This window comes from Phascolarctos cinereus, unplaced genomic scaffold (genome assembly GCF_003287225.1).
Source record: "Phascolarctos cinereus isolate Bilbo 61053 unplaced genomic scaffold, phaCin_HiC Scaffold_9;HRSCAF=440, whole genome shotgun sequence".
NCBI lineage: Eukaryota > Metazoa > Chordata > Mammalia > Diprotodontia > Phascolarctidae > Phascolarctos > Phascolarctos cinereus.
This window is the reverse complement of record NW_027556402.1, coordinates 250,659,276-250,674,819: the sequence shown is the minus strand read 5'-3', so window position 1 is coordinate 250,674,819 and position 15,544 is coordinate 250,659,276. Positions and strand designations below refer to the sequence as shown.

General features: G+C 48.3%; 1 protein-coding gene across 1 annotated transcript in view; it reads right to left on the bottom strand.

Annotated features, from left to right (window-relative positions):
• The window catches only part of DTX4 (deltex E3 ubiquitin ligase 4), a 35,841-nt gene extending 24,844 nt beyond the window's left edge, over nt 1–10,997 (bottom strand). The window contains exon 1 of the mRNA XM_020976065.2: nt 10,664–10,997. Within this exon, the coding sequence (XP_020831724.1) occupies nt 10,664–10,880 (217 nt within the window). The 5' untranslated portion in view covers nt 10,881–10,997. The remainder of the gene's footprint in view (nt 1–10,663) is intronic.
• Nucleotides 10,998–15,544: the final 4,547 nt, after the last annotated feature.

Below are 15,544 nucleotides of genomic sequence, written 5' to 3'. Positions count from 1 at the left end.
ACATCTCGAAGCTGTTTTAATTTGCATTTCTCTAATCAATAATGGTTTATAGCATTTTTATATGACTATACACAATTTTGATTTCTTCATAAAAAAACTGCCTGTTCATATCCTTTGACCATTTTTTCAACTGGGGAATGACTCGTATTCTTATAAAATTGACAAAGTTCTCCATATATTTGAGATATGAGACCTTTATCCAAGAAATTGTCTATATCTCCCCCCCTCATTTTCTGCTTTCCTTCTAATTTTGCCTATGTGGGCTTTATTTGCACAAATTTGAATTTAATGTAATCAAAATTATCCATTTTACACTCACATTTAATGTAATCAAAATGGTCCATTGTACACTCACATGCTCTCTATCTCTTGCTTATTCATAAATGCTTCTCCTATCCATAAGTCTCATAGCTAACATGTTCCATGTTCTAGTTTTCTTATCCCTCCCTTTATATGTAGGGCATGTATCCATTTTGATCTTATCTTGGTAAATGGTGTAAGATATTGGTCTATACCCAATTTCTTCCAGATGCTTTCCAGTTTTCCCAACAATTTTTACCAAATAGTGAATTCTTATTCTGAAAGTTTGAATCTTTACTTTTGTCAAACACAGGGTTACTACAATCATTTACTACTGTGTTTTGTATGTCTACTTTGTTCCACTGATCTACCTTTCTATTTCTTAATTACTGCCTTACAGTATAGTGTAAGATCTGCTATTGTTAAACTTCCTTCCTTTACTTTTTGTCATTAATCCCTTTTATATTCTTGACCTTTTGTTCTTCCAAATGAATTTTATTAGAATGTTTTCTAGCTTAATGAAATAGTTTTTTGGTAATTTAATTGGGATGGCATTGAATAAGCAGGCTGAGACTTTTCAAATCTTGTCTCTAACTCCCTAGCACTTAGCACAGAGCCTGGCAAACAGCAGGCACTTAATAAACAACTGTCAATGGACTCTTATGTATAACGAGTGGGGCTAGACTTTGTTGTCAGTCAGTCATGTTCGACTCTTTCTGACCCCATTTTCTTGGCAAGGATACCAGAGCGGTTTAGCCATGTCCTTATCGTTTTACAGATGAGAATACTGAGGCAAACAGGGTTTAATGACTTGCCCAGGGCCACACAGCTAGTAAGCGCCTGAGGCTCTTGAATCCAGGCCCAGCACTCTGTCCACTGCACCACCTCGCCACCCCGAGGTTAGACTAGATGACCTCAAAGGAGTATACCCAGGACTATAATCACTCTGAAGGCAGGACCCACTTTATACCCCTTTGAGCCTTTCTTGGTCTCAAGCCCAAGGTTATTGGGCCTTCCTTCAAGGAACTCAAAAATCTGGAGGGATAAGAGAAGTCTTGTCGCTTGGCCCAAATCCTTCCGTCAGTTAGGAAGCAGGAGCTACTTCCAAACTAGAGGGGCTGGCAGAGGCTGCCAGCGGAGAGGGTTCTATCTCATCCTCTGGGTGTTTATGAGACAATTAGTGCTTTGGAAGGTTTTCTCCCTCAGCAGCTCCAGAGGCTGGTACTTGCCATAAGCTTCCAGGAACCCTTCTGATCATCTGTCCGTTCTCATTGTGAAGGAAGAGGCCAGGCCTTCTCTGTAACCCCTCCAGGTGTCTGACCCCAACATCCACTCCACGTCAACAGGAAAGCCAAAGAAGGTGAGTTTCTCCAGGAAAGTGTAAGCTCTTTGAGGGCAAGGGCCGATGCCTGGCAGGTGCCTAATAAATGTTGGTTGGATTGAATTGAGTCAGAAGACCTGGGTTCAAGTCCTACCTATGCTGCTTATTATTTGATAATCATAAGAGAGCTGGTAGTACATAGAATAGAGCACTGGGTCTGGATTCAGGACTTGAGTTCAAATTTATTCTCAGACATTTAGTAGCTGTGATCCTGGGAAAGTCACTTAACCTCTCTTTGCCTCAGTTTCCTCAAATGTAAAATGGGGATATCAGCGCCTACCTCCCAGCACTGTTGTAGGGATCAAATGAGATAATATTTCTAAAAATTGTTTAGCATACTGTCTGATATATAGTAGGTATTACATAAATGCTCATCTTCCCCCCACCCCACACCCTACCATTAACAACTCACTTCTCCCTCTCTGTGCCTCAGTTTCTGCATCTGCAAAATGAAGGAATTAAACTAGATGACCTCCAAGGTCCACTATCACTTTAATTCCTATTTTTCTATCCATATGAAGCTCTTTGGGCTTCAGTTACCTCATCTGTAAAATGGGCATATCTGTATTGCCTAACTTACATGATTGTTTTGAAATTCAGGTGAGATAAAGGGTATACATAAATACTTTCCTTTTTTGGTTTTAGGGAATAGTGCAGGAAACGTCTGTCCAGCCTGAAGCTGGGTTCCAAAAGGCTTTCAACTTTAGTTTTTTTCTACGATCCACAGGCCCTTCTGGGCATCCTTGGTCCCACCCATCCCTACCACAAGCACATGCAGCAAGATACTTCATGGCATGGAGCTTTCTGAGGAAGAGACGAGAACATTTGCTTCTAATATGCCATGTCCCCAGATGGGTTCCTGCCTTCCCATGACTCCCCTTTTAGCCGCATGAAGACACAGACATCACAGGAGCCAGAGCTAAGCTGGCTTCCTGGGAGAAAAACTGAACCCAGCAAAGCCACAGAATCACAAGTTAGAAGAGATTTTTGGAGATCATTCGCCTTTCCAACCACTCCATCCCAAAAAGGAGGCATCTGAAGCCCTTTAAGATTATATGGATTTTCAAGCTGGTAGGGAGGGGACTTAGAGACTATCTAATTCAACTCTCTCGCTTTAGGGGCAAAAATGGAGGCCTAGGGAGAAGAAATGAATGACTTTCCCACGGTCACACAGTGAGAGATTCCAGATTTGAACCCAGGCCTTCTGACTTCAGAGACAAGGCTCTTGAAGGTTATACAATTATCAAGTAGCAGAGCTGAGATTTGAACCCAGGACTTCTAGGGGCTCTTTTATGCTTACATTGGTGCCATAGTTTTACTGGTAAGAGCAAACAATTACTAATAGTAATAAGGCTGCTCAGAGGCACAGTGGGTAGAGCACCAGATTGGGAATCAGGAAGACCTGAGTTCAAATCCAGCCCTGGACATTTACTAGCTATGTGATCCTGGGCAAGTCACTTAACTTTTACCTGCCTCTGTTTCCTCATCTGTGTAATAGGAATAATATTATTACCTAATTCCTAAGGTTGTTGTTGTAAGGACCAAGTGAGACACAATTTGTAAAGTGCTTAGCAAGCTTTAAATTCCTATGTAAATTTTAGCTCTTTCTTCTTCTTCTTCTTCTTCTTCTTGCCTTTCCCTGAAATTATCTCCAATTTATTCTACATATATATCTTATGTGTATATAATTGTTTTCTCTTCCATTAGACCATGAGCCCCTTGAGCCCAGAAAACTATTTTTGCCTTTCTTTGTATCCTCAGTGTGTCTGGCATACAGTAGGTGCTTAGCAAATGGTTAACTGACTTGACATTTATGTAGTACTTTTAGGTTCTGCAGAGCATTGAGGTACATCGACTCATTTCACCCAGACAATAGATCCTGAGAGTAAGCGCTATCATCCCCATATTACACGTCGGTCAAGAAGCATTTATCAAATCTGAGTTAAAATCTCTACTACATCCTTTACTTCTTAGGCAAATCACTTAAACTCTGCAGGCCTCAGTTTCCTCATCTATAAAATGAGGGGGAAGGACTGAATGGTTGCTGAGGTCCTTTCTAGCATCATATGACCTGTGATTCCATTGAGGATACTCCCTCAATCAATGTAGATGGACACGTTTATAATTTGAGGGATGGAGGTGTCAACCACGTAGGCCAAGGGGACCCAACCAGATTACAATGTAATTAGGAAATACTTAACAAAATAAGTAAAAACACAACAAAACACAGATAATGTTCATTTGTGGTTTTCTAAGTCAATAACGGGCAAGGATCCCATGGAGTTTGACATCACTGGGCCTAGACTACAGAAAGTACTTGCCTAGGGCCACACAGCCAACAGCAAGAGTAAAGGCGGGATTTGAACTCAGGTCTTCCTGACTCTGAGACCAGCTCTCCTTCTCCACTAGGCAATACTGCCTTTCATACACAAACATGTATATAAAATAGGTGACTTCTTTTGGACTGGGCCTATTTTTTTCACCAGGGCAGGGAACTCTCAGTGAGGGTGCTGCCTCCACCCATGCTGGTATCTTCCTCTTCAGCATCTGACAGCCTTCGAGAAGTCATTCAGGTTAAGGGACTCGACCAGGATTGCCCAGCCAGTATGTGTCAGAAGTGGGATTTGAGGGTGGCTCTCCATGACTCCTAAGTCATTTTCCCTATGCACTACATCATGCTGGTTTCTCACACAGAACAAATATAAGGCCATTTGGATAAGAAATAAGAGCAAGTGGAGGGAATCAGGAAAGGCCTTGTGTGGGAGGTGTGTGACACAAGGTAAGCTTTGAAGGAAAGTAGGGATGGGGAAACTGAGGCTCAAAGATGAAAGTCTTCTTCATAAAGACAGCTAGTAGGTGTCAGAGGCAGGACATGCACCCGGATCTTCCTGATTCCAACTCAGCCCTCTGTCTACTCTATATCCTACCCCATGCTGTCTCCTAATAATCAGTTAGAATAAGAAGATACAGAAAGATAGCCTAACTAAAAGGATACAAGAAAATCCTCGTTCCTAACCTCTCCCACTGACCGTCAGTTTCCTCTAACTAATATTACACTTCCTATTCTGGAAAAAAAAAATGTAATTTAGGTCTGGAGCAAAGTCAGGGTTTCCACTGACTCAAGCATTTCTCCTGTCCTTGTTCTACTGAATTCTATTGCTCCTGTTCTTTCCTTTTTATTGGGGGTAGGGGGCAAGGGGAAGGAATTCAATTTAAACCAAAAAAAAAAAATTAAGCGTTTGCTACTTGAAAAGTTCTACACTCTGATCTAGCTACCCATAAAGTCAGTGGCATAAGAATTGTCATTCAGGCAGCTAAGTGGATAGGGCATCAGGCCTGAAGTCAGGAAGACTCATCTTCCTGAGTCTGAATCTGGCCTCAGACACTTACTACCTGTGTGACTCTGAGCAAGTCACTTAATCTTGTTTGCCTCAGTTTCTTCATCTGGAAAATGAGCTAGAGAAGGAAATGGCAAACCACTCCAGTATCTCTGCCAAGAAAATCCCAAATGGGGTCGTGAAGAGTCAGACATGACTGAACAACAAAAGAATTTGAAACAAAAAAAGAAAGCAAAAGATTTATCACCGCCATTTTACAGACAAATAAACTGAAGCTGGTAGTGTTAGAGCCAAGATTCAAAGACTAGTTAGTGTGTTCCAACTCCAGGTCTGCCACTCCTTCCACCTGACCCTGGCTGCCTTTCTACCTGAATAGCAGAAAACATTGGTCCAGAGCAAGTAAATCTAGGTGACAGTGGGTATGACGATGAAATATCGGACCAAGGCTTACGGAAATAATAAACATCCTGTTTCACTTCTTTGCCCACTGATACCTCCCTTCGTTCTAAGTCTTTCTGATTCTCTGGCCCAAAATGCCAGGAGGGAACAGGTTTAGAATCTGAAATGAGCTTAGAGCCTGAGGCTGAGTCGAAGAGGATGGAGGGACCAGGGCCCCCTCAGCCAGGTCTCCCTGGTGACTGGCAGCGATGAAGTCACAAGCAGAGGAGCTGGATAGACAGAGGAGGTAGGGAGAAGAGAAGGCAGGAAGAGAAGGCAACTTCTGAGCAAACAAAGCTCTCTAACACAGAAAAAGGTCTGGAAAGCCGATGAAGCAACAAAAAGAGGAAGAAAGATGGGGGAGGGATGGTTAGGGAAGGAAGGGAAGGGAAGCAGAGTCACCTTTGGGCAAGTTACTCCCAGTTCCCTATTGTTTGGGCAGTTTTGTTTCAAGCTTGAAAGCCTGGCTGGTGGATAGGGAGGCAATGTCTTTATAAAGTTGCCAGTGTATATGGCCCAGGGCCTGGCATATCATTCAGGTTTATGGCTTTGTCAAGCCCTGGTGCAAAAGAAAAAGCAGGTAGATTTAGTGTCAGAAAGACCTGGATTGGAATCCTGCCTCTGGAAAGCATTATCTGTGTGACCTTGGCCACCTCACTGAATGAACTTCTTTGGGCCTCAGTTGACTTATTTGTAAAATGAGGGGGTTTGACTAGGTAAACACTAAAGGATCCAGCCAAGTCTAAACCCTATGATCCTATAAGCCTCTAATACAAGGGGTTCTAGCCTGGTGCGCTACTGTAAACCCTGCGACAGGGGAGGCTGAGGCTGGTGGACGGATCCCCTGAGCTTGGGAGCTCAGAGCCACAGTGCCTTGCAAATCATTTAGTCAAACTCCCTTATTTTTCAGATCAGAAAACTGAGGCCTAGGGAAGCTGAATGCCTATGGGCACAATGTCACAGAGACAGTAAAGATTCAGACGAAGGTCTTCAAAGTCCAAATTGACTGCTAAACCTCTTCCAGACTCAATTTCTTCATCTGTCAAATGATGATTAAACACAAAATAAAACACTTTCTGTACTATACCTCACCTCACAGGGTAACTGTGAGAATCACATGAGATAATGGATGTGAAAGCACTTTGAAAATGACTAAAATAAGGTGTTATTTTTAGTTACGTTGGAAATTTGGCTTCCTTTCTCCTCTACTACACCCATGGATGGGAGTGTTCCCCAGAACTTACTGCAGTGTGGGGCATGAGGTTCAGCCGGGTGATTTTAAAGCCTTCAAATGAACATTGGATACGGATTCTTCTTAGAGCGTCCCAAGGAGCATGTGCTGCTCCCTCCTTGGGCTTTGTTGTTGCTTCCTATATACAGTGTGTGTACATATAAAAACACACACGCACATACACGTGCATACATATGCAGACATATGCACACACACAGGTATAATACAACATACATGTGTGTATTTATAGACATATACGTATGTGTATGTATACATGGGTATATCCCCTTTCTGTACCTGCCTATATAAGCTGTCCCCCATGGCTAGCATGTGCTCCATCTTCACCCCTCCCTTTCAATATCCCCAGTTTCCTTCTAGGTTCAACTCAAGCATGACCTACTTGAGGGACAATGCAGGCTGGCCTGCCCCAAATGTACCTAGTTGTTAACTGTGGCTGGTCCCACAGGCCTCATCCCTAGGCCCTTTTCTTTTCTTCCTCTATACTACCTCACTTGGGGATCTCAGCAGCTTCCATGGATTCAATTATCACCTCTATGCTGAAGATCCGCAAATCAACTTATCCAGCCCTAACCTCTAGGTTGACCTCCAGTCTAGAATCGTCAATCACCTGTCCTGTAAACACTTAAACTCAGCACGTCCACAAATGAACTCATCTTCCCCTCCCACACCCTCCCCTCTTCCTAACTCCCCTATTAGTCATCCTTAGTCCCCAGGCTCACAACCTAGGTGTCATCCTCCACTCTCTCTCTTTCTCTCTCTGTCTGTCTCTCTCTCTGTCTTTCCATCATCCAATCTGTTGTCAAGACCTGGCAGTTTTACCTTGTGAAACGTCCCCTTTCTTCCTCTTGACACTGCTACCCTCTGGTGCAGACCCTTATCACTTTATACCTGGACTATCAAAATAGACCGCTGATGGCTTTGTCTGCCCCAAATCTACAAAGCCATCTCCCTAAAGGTGAATCTTCCTATCACCTCCTGGATCAAACACAAAATCAGAGCCCTTCATCACCTGCCCCGCCCCCATACTTTGGGATCACTGATGCTGCAGTAGAATGTAAATCTCTGAGAGCAGGGCCCAGTTCATTTCGGGTTGTTGATCCCAAACCCGCGCAGTGCCTGACACATAGGAAACATCCAATAAATGCTTGCTGGCTAAGATATAGGGTGTCGTTGCAGGAGGGGCCTTAGAACACAGGCTGCCTTGTACATGGTATAGAACTCCCAGTGGGATGCAGGTTCTCTGAGGGCGCCATTCTTTTGTCCAGATACACTCAGACCCAAGCAAAGCACCTTGTACACAGGAATAGGGACTTGGACCCTCTGATTTCATTGGCAGAGGGAACTCAGGATGGGGACGCTGTCTCTGTTAAAGCAAGTCAACCCTTGCTTTGTAACTCAGAGTCTGAGAAGTTGCCTAGGACGTTGAGAGGAAGGCCATGCTCTTGAACCCAGGTTTTCCAGGCCCCACAGGCATCTGCAGGGCCCGTTCTTGCACACAGCAGGCACTTAAGGCACTTAAGAAATGCTGCTTGAATTGAATTGGATCCCACATCAAAAGATGTAAGGTAATGGAATAGGATGTCAGATCTCCAAGGGGTCTCAGAAGCCAGCTGGTTCAACCTTATTTTCCCATGGAGAAAATGGAGGTTCAGGAAGGAGTAATCACTTGTCCAAAATAACACATCAGTCTCCTGACAGCGCCAGGGTTAAGGTTAGAAAGTGGGCTCTTTCTGAACCTATTACTTCCCATAATGCTTTGCTCCCTGTAGGGAGTGGGGGGAATGTTGCTTAGCTCTGAAGTGAAGACAGGATCCATCCACGTGAGAGTTTCTCTCTCTCCTTCCTCCCTTGTCTTCTTCCCCTGTCCCACGAGGGATCTAGGGTTCCCCCGAAGGGGCCAAGATGAAGAATCTACTTGAAAGTGCTACACCCTAATTCTTACCCAGATTTCTGCAGGGTAAAATCCCAGAAGTATGGTTGGGAATAGTGAGCCCCACAGCCCGGTGGAGCCACACGGGGAGCAGAGGCGGGTGTTATTTTGATATAAAAATCCTACATCTCCAAGTTTATTTTGAGCTGAACTGGAATTCCCCGTTAAATGTCTCCCCATCTGCCTTCTCCCAGGCCTGAACCACCCCCCCCCCCCCGATTCCTCTCTGTTCCTGCCTCACTAAACACATCGAGAGAGAAGAGAGAGAGAGAGAGAGAGAGAGAGAGAGAGAGAGAGAGAGAGAGAGAGAGAGAGAGAGAGAGAGAGAGAGAGAGAGAGAGAGAGAGAGAGAGAGAGAGAGAGAGAGAAGCACAGCACACACACCCTAACCCACACACACACACACAATCTTTTGCCTCCCTGCCCCCACAGCAACCTCAGTCCAAATTGCTAGGGCTGTGGGCCCTTCTTAATCCCTCTGGCTCAGTCCTTCCACATTCCTGCTCCTTATCCCCTCCCCACCACTAGTCTTCCTCCCTGCCCCAAGAGCCTCCTCCCCCATGCCCCAGACAGACAGACAGACAGACAGACAGACAGACACACACACACACACACACACACACACACACACACACACAGAGTCTATCCCCTCAGGGAAAGGGGGTCAGGACCCTAGTAATTCTGGAATCTACCCCAGAAACCTAAAACCCACCCCATGTGTGCCTGTCTGCAAGATGCTTGCCAAAGAGAGAAACAAAATGAAGAAGAAAATTCCCTTCCCATGACAATCCTAATTAGCACATAGGATTTGGGGTCTTTCCAATGAGTACAAGCATGCCGTGAGCAGACAGCTGTTCCTTGGCCTTCTGGGACCCTCCTAATCATCCTCTCCACAGCACCAGCCCTCCCTCCCTCCCTCCAGCAGCTGGGCTTCCCAGTTTCCTAAATTGCACTGGGCTGCAACCTCAGGCAGAATTCTCCCACAGAAGGGGCTAAGGGTGGATTACTCCCTTAGTCCTCTAATTAATCAGTTAACTCTTGTGAATGATGCATTGCTCCAGAGAGCCAGGCTTGGGGAGAGCTCCTCACTTCTGGTCAGTCCCCATGCCCAGCAACGCAGCTCCCTCCTGACCGCTAGCTCCGGGTCCTACTTAAGCCAGTGTGGCCAGAGACTTGGCCACAGATTCTCCAAGTTGCCAGACCCCCAAGTCCCCGGCCCCAGCCTGAAGGTTTCCTCTCTACTTTCCCTCTCCCAGAGACTTTTCCTCAAGCAAACTTGTCACCTGAAGGATGTTCATTCCGGGAAAACAAACCCATTTTCTCACCAAAAGAGGGAGAGTCAACTCCTGAGAATTCAGGGGTGGTATTCCTGGGGGAATGGAGAAAGGGCGATACCCAGGATCTTTCTCTGAAAGAATGTGCCTCCTGCTGCTGCTGCCAATCCCCAGCTGGCAAAGTGAATGAGCTCCCCTAGCCTGGCATCTCTCACCAGCCTTCTTCCTCCTCCTTTCTCCACCGCGCCCTCCCACCTCACCCAGCTCTTTCCCCCATCTGCTCCAGGCTGCGCTTTGGCACTCTCCGGTGCTGAACCCCAGCCCCTGGGCACGGAATCCCGAGGCATCTCCGCTATTCCACCATGCCTCCTCTGGCCGGGCCCCCTTCTCCCCGAGATGCCCCGGAGGAAGAACGTGAGGCTCCCGGGAATTCCATCTTCTCCCAAGTTTGTTCCAGACCTGGGAGCCGACAGAACAGAGGGCTGGTGGAGCCCGCAGCGGGGCAGAGCGCTGGGGGGGCCAGGGCTGTCACGGCGCAAGGAGGGGCGAGCGCCAGCTGGGGGGAGGGCTGGAGGGGGCAGGAAGGGAGGGGGCAGTGTGGCAGCTGGGGGGGGCGGCCGGAGAGGGCAGGAGGGGAGGGGGCAGTATCAGCTGGAGGGGCGGCTGGAGGGGGCACTGGCAGCTGGGGAGGGGGTGGCCGGAGGAGGCAGGAGGGGAGGGGAGGGCTGACAAGGGAAGGGGGGGGCTCACCCGTGTCCTGCCGGAATTGGTGCATGGACTGCAGGTCGATGATGTAGGGCGACAGGCGGCTGTCCACCTGGCCCAGCACCACGCTGCCGCCGCCGGCGCGGGGCCCCCCGGCCCGGATCACCGCCTCGATGTGGTGGCTCACGGCCGGGCTGTAGGGTCTCCAGCGGCCGTGCTCGTTCAGCCATTCCCAGACCACCACGGCCGAGGCCAGCAGCATGACTGGCGATCGTGGGCCCGCCGCCGCCTCCGCGCAGCCCCCCGGGAACGCCTGGGCTGGGTCGCTGGCCTCAGCTCCTCGCCATGGGCCCGGGGCGCGCCCCGCATCCACCCGGGCCGCCGCCGCCGCCCGCCGAGCTCCGCCGCCCCAAGGGGGCCGGAGGCTTCATGCAAATCTCCGCAGCTCGGCGCCGCGGGCCCCGCCTGGCCCCGTCACCGGGCGCCGCTGCCGCAGGGCCGGCCGGCCGAGCCCGGACGGGGCAGGGGCGCTCTGGCCGGCGGCTCCGAGAGGGCTCGTGCGGGCGCTGCGGGCCCGGGCACCAGTTGCGCCTCCTCTGCGGATGCCCGGCCGCCGGGGATCTCGCCGAGCCGGCCTGCTGCCAAGTGCATGCTCCGGCGGCCGGGGCGGGGTGGGGGCTGGCCACCCCTCCCCCGTGGGTCCCCTCCTTCTGCCCGCCCTCCCGGCTCGGGTCCTCGTCCTCCCCCGTACCCCCTCCCCTAGCCACCTCCCTCTCCCTCCCCCTCTCTGGCCCCTCCTCCTCTGCTGGCCCCCCTCCCCTTCGCCTCTCTCCCCCGGCCCCCTCCCCCTCCCCCTCCCTTTCCCCAGCCGCAGTCGCGGTTCCGCCCCCTCCCCAGGGCCTGCGCTGAGCTTGCTCTCCTTCCCAGAGAATCCCCCTTCTTGGGCTCGGATCCAAAGCCAGGGACAAATGCTAGGCGCCCCCACCCTAACCCGAGATGGCCGCCCTCTCCCCAGCTAGGCATTCCCCCCCGCCCAGAAAGGTGCTTCCCCCCCCCCCGCAATACACCCTCTGCTTTCTTTCATTTTCTTGCTTTTGTTAATTTATTTTTCCATTTAAAAAAATGCATTGACATTGGTGTCAGCTGCACGAGCTGTCGGGAATGCAGGGGCTCCGGCTCGCGAGCGCGCGCACACACACAGACACAGGCACAAGCGCGCGCACGCCCCCCTTCATCCTTCTCCTATTACCTCATGCCCGGCCCTAGTCCGGGAGCCTGTCCATCAAGATCGCCTAGGCAACGCCCCCTTCCCCACCCCCCCCTGCCCCTAGCTCCCGCTACTCGCGTGGTTCCCCAGAGCCCAACCGCCACCTGCTGGCCCCTAAGGGAGCAAGCCAGGGAGGGCCTGACCTGGTCCTCCCTGAGCCGGGGTGTCCACACCTGGCATGCCAGGGATGGAAGGTACCCTTAACCACCGGAATGACTTCTTTCTTCCACTATTACCTCCTTCTTGAAATGAACTGGTCTGGGGATTAGACGTCTGGCCTCTGACAATACTGGCTGTGTGACCCTGGGCAAGTTACTTAACCCCTCCGAGCTCTGGGCAGCTCTTAGACTTTAAACTGTACAAAATACTGCTCTGCACTGGTGTCAATGAAGTATTTATTAAATGCCTACTACGAGCATATATCCCTGTGGATATAGGTAAAAGAATGAAACAATCCCTAGGAGCAATGAGCCCACATTCTCTCTAATGGAATCCATAAAATCAGATATTGCATAAAAGGAAGTGAATAGAGCTGAGGTTCAGCACCAGCTGGTTGGGATAGGGAGAGAGGTCAGGCCAAAGATGGTGATAGGAGAGCTACAGGCATCTTCAAAGCAGAGTTTCCAGGATGGGAGCCGTTGAGCGCCATTCCCTCGGCCACTAGAAGCACCTAGCCATACATGCTGTATATCTCCAGGAGGATTCAAGCTCCTTGAGGCAGGCACTGGTAGGACTTTTTTGGTCTTTCAGCCCTGAGGAGTTGGCATGAAAGAAGGGTAACTTCTGGACATCCATGTGCTCTACTCCACTGGCCCTCTTAGTCTTCAAGAGTTGCTTGGGTCACCTCAGCACTGGTCACAGACCTAGTATGTGTCAAAGGCAAGATTTGAACCCAGGTCTTCCCGATTCCTAGGCAGCCATTCTATTTACTAGGATATACTGCCTTTAAGTGTTCAAATCGTTGCAGAAATACTGGTCGAATTTAATGTAGTTGCATCCAGATCCCTCATTTAATGCATGGGGAAACAGGCCAGAGAAGAGAATCATTTTAACGCAGCTGATAAATGGCACAGCTGGGGGTCAAATCCAGGTCTTCTGATTCCAAAATCACAGTAAAGAAAGGCAATAAGCATTCATTAAGCACTTACTGTGTTCCAGGCAATGTGTTAAGCCCCAGGGTACAAGTATAAGCAGGCACTGCTCTTTTTTTGTTGTTTCTGTCATGTCCAACTCTCCATGACCCCATTTTCTTGTCAAAGATGCTGGAGTGGTTTGCCATGTCCTTCTCCAGCTCATTTTACAGATGAGGAAACTGAGGCAAGCAGGGTGCAGTGACTTGCCCAGGATCAGGCAACTAATAAGTGTCTGAGGCTAGATTTGAACCCTGGAAATTCAGTCTGCTGACTCCAGGCCAGCACTCTATTCACAGTACCACCTAGCTCTTTCTTTAAGATGTAAAATAAAGTGTAGGTTTGGCAGGCCAAAGGATTGTAAGGATTTAGGTTAGAAGGGAGCCTAGGGATGATCCACTCCAAAATTAGCATTTTTCAGAGGGCGAAACTGAAGTCCAAGGAGGGGAAATGTTCGGGCACCACCGCTGCGGGGCATCTGGGCATCCTGGAAGACAAATCTAACTTGTGCCTCAGTGGTACGGATTACCAGTCAGTGGCCAATGATCACATAAATCCGACTTGCCCAACAGATTTATTTTATAGTATGGCTAAAATGAAAATAACATGAGACTGACCCTTTGACCATCTAATCGCTCTACTCAAGAACCTCCCATGTCTCACTATTGCATCCAAGATGAAGCACAAGCTTTTTGGCCTGGCACTTGACATCCCTCGTTGCCTATATAGGCTAATTTCACATCACTGCCCTTCTGAAGTCCAGCCAGACGGATCTATTTGGTGGTCCCTGAACGCTGCATGCCTTTCTCCAGATCCCAAACTTCGGTAAGCTCTCTAGCTCTTGAAGGAACTTAGAGGTCATCTACTCTAGTCCGCCACTTTCCAGCTGAGGAGACAAGCCCAGAGCGATAAAACCACAAGCCTGTCAAGTGTCTAACTCTGGGCGTACAAATGCAACGCAAAGCACTAGAAATGTGAATTCGGCAGAATGAGAATTTGAACCCAGGTCCCTGGATTCCAAAGCCGGTTTCCTTGCTATCCTCTGATGATTAGTAACTAAATCATTGATTTCAAGACAGAAGGGATCTTAAGAGTCATCTGGTCCAATTTCCCCATTTGGCCAAGAAGTAAAGCCCATTGTCATATAAATAGGAATAGGATTTGAGTTCAGCTTTTTAACTCCCAGTTCAACGCTCTATGCACTACAGCCCGTTGGGCTCACTGGCTTAATTAAGGACTATATAGGACAGCATGAAGGCAGTAGAAAGAACACTGAGGTCGAAGAAAAAACTGAATTTTGGGAATGAATTATGGGTTTGGAAACTAACCACATGTGGGGCTTTAGCTGCAGCCACGAGAACAGAATTCTGGATCTGGAGTCCGGAAGACCTCAGTTCAAATCCAACATCAGATACCGAACTCCAGGGCCAAGTCACTCTGTCTGCCTTAGTTTCCTCATCTCTAAAATGGGCATCATATCACCTACCTCCCAGGATTATGATGAGCATGAAATGAATTAATATTTGTGAAGCATTGTCCTAAGGCACTATGCTATTATTATTAGGCACGTCTCTGCTTATTTATAACATGGGGAGGCTGGATTGTAATATTTAAGGTCCCTTCCAGCTTTAAAAATCCTGTGACTAGATAGGGCTATATGCTCCCAGGAAGAGAGATGGACTTCTTGGAGCACAAAAACAAGGTGCACTACTGCTTATCGGTTTGGACCTACTGGTGTTCAAGAACCTAGGACCACACGTTCTACTTTTTCACCATCGATACATCCCCCAAGAAGTCTAAGGGAGAAATTCTTCAGCGCTCCTCAGATTCCCCCATAGTCGTATAGAGACGGCCAGTGTGTCTCTTCCCTTCCCTTCATCCTCCCAATCCTCAGAATGTTTGGGGTGCCACTTTTCACTTGGCACGACAACGTGTGGCATGGTGGGAGGATCAGTGGACTTGAATCCTGGATAAGGTGCTTCCTAGCTGGAAGTCACATAACTGGAAGCTGAGCCTCAGTTTCCTCCTGTGTAAAACAGGGATAAGAATATTTACACTGACTAACTTATAAGGTGGCTGTCAGAAAAGGGATTTGTGAACTTTGAGGTGCCATAGGAAACAAGCTGTTATTATCATCACCACTCAGACCATTCAGTCTCAAAAACACTTAATTCCTGTGGCCAAGGTGGTGTAATGGATTATGTGCTGGTCCTGCTGTCAGTTACCCTGGGTTCATACGATTGCACACAAGTCATAACCTCTCAGAGTCCAGTTTCCTTGTTTATAAATGGGATTAATACACTACCCACCTCACTTGGCTGTCCTAAGGAAAACTGTTTGCCAACCTCATGCAGGGTAGCATGTTGCATAGCAGAGACAGGAATGAGGAGGAAAGGGATTGGAGTGGAAGGCAATATCTCCATGCAGAGTTGTTTTGAAGGACCATTTTGCTTTTTATCTTTCTCACTCCTTTTTCATTTGCAGGCGAAACCAAAAGACCCCACAGTTGTGAAAATAAGGTGGGAACCG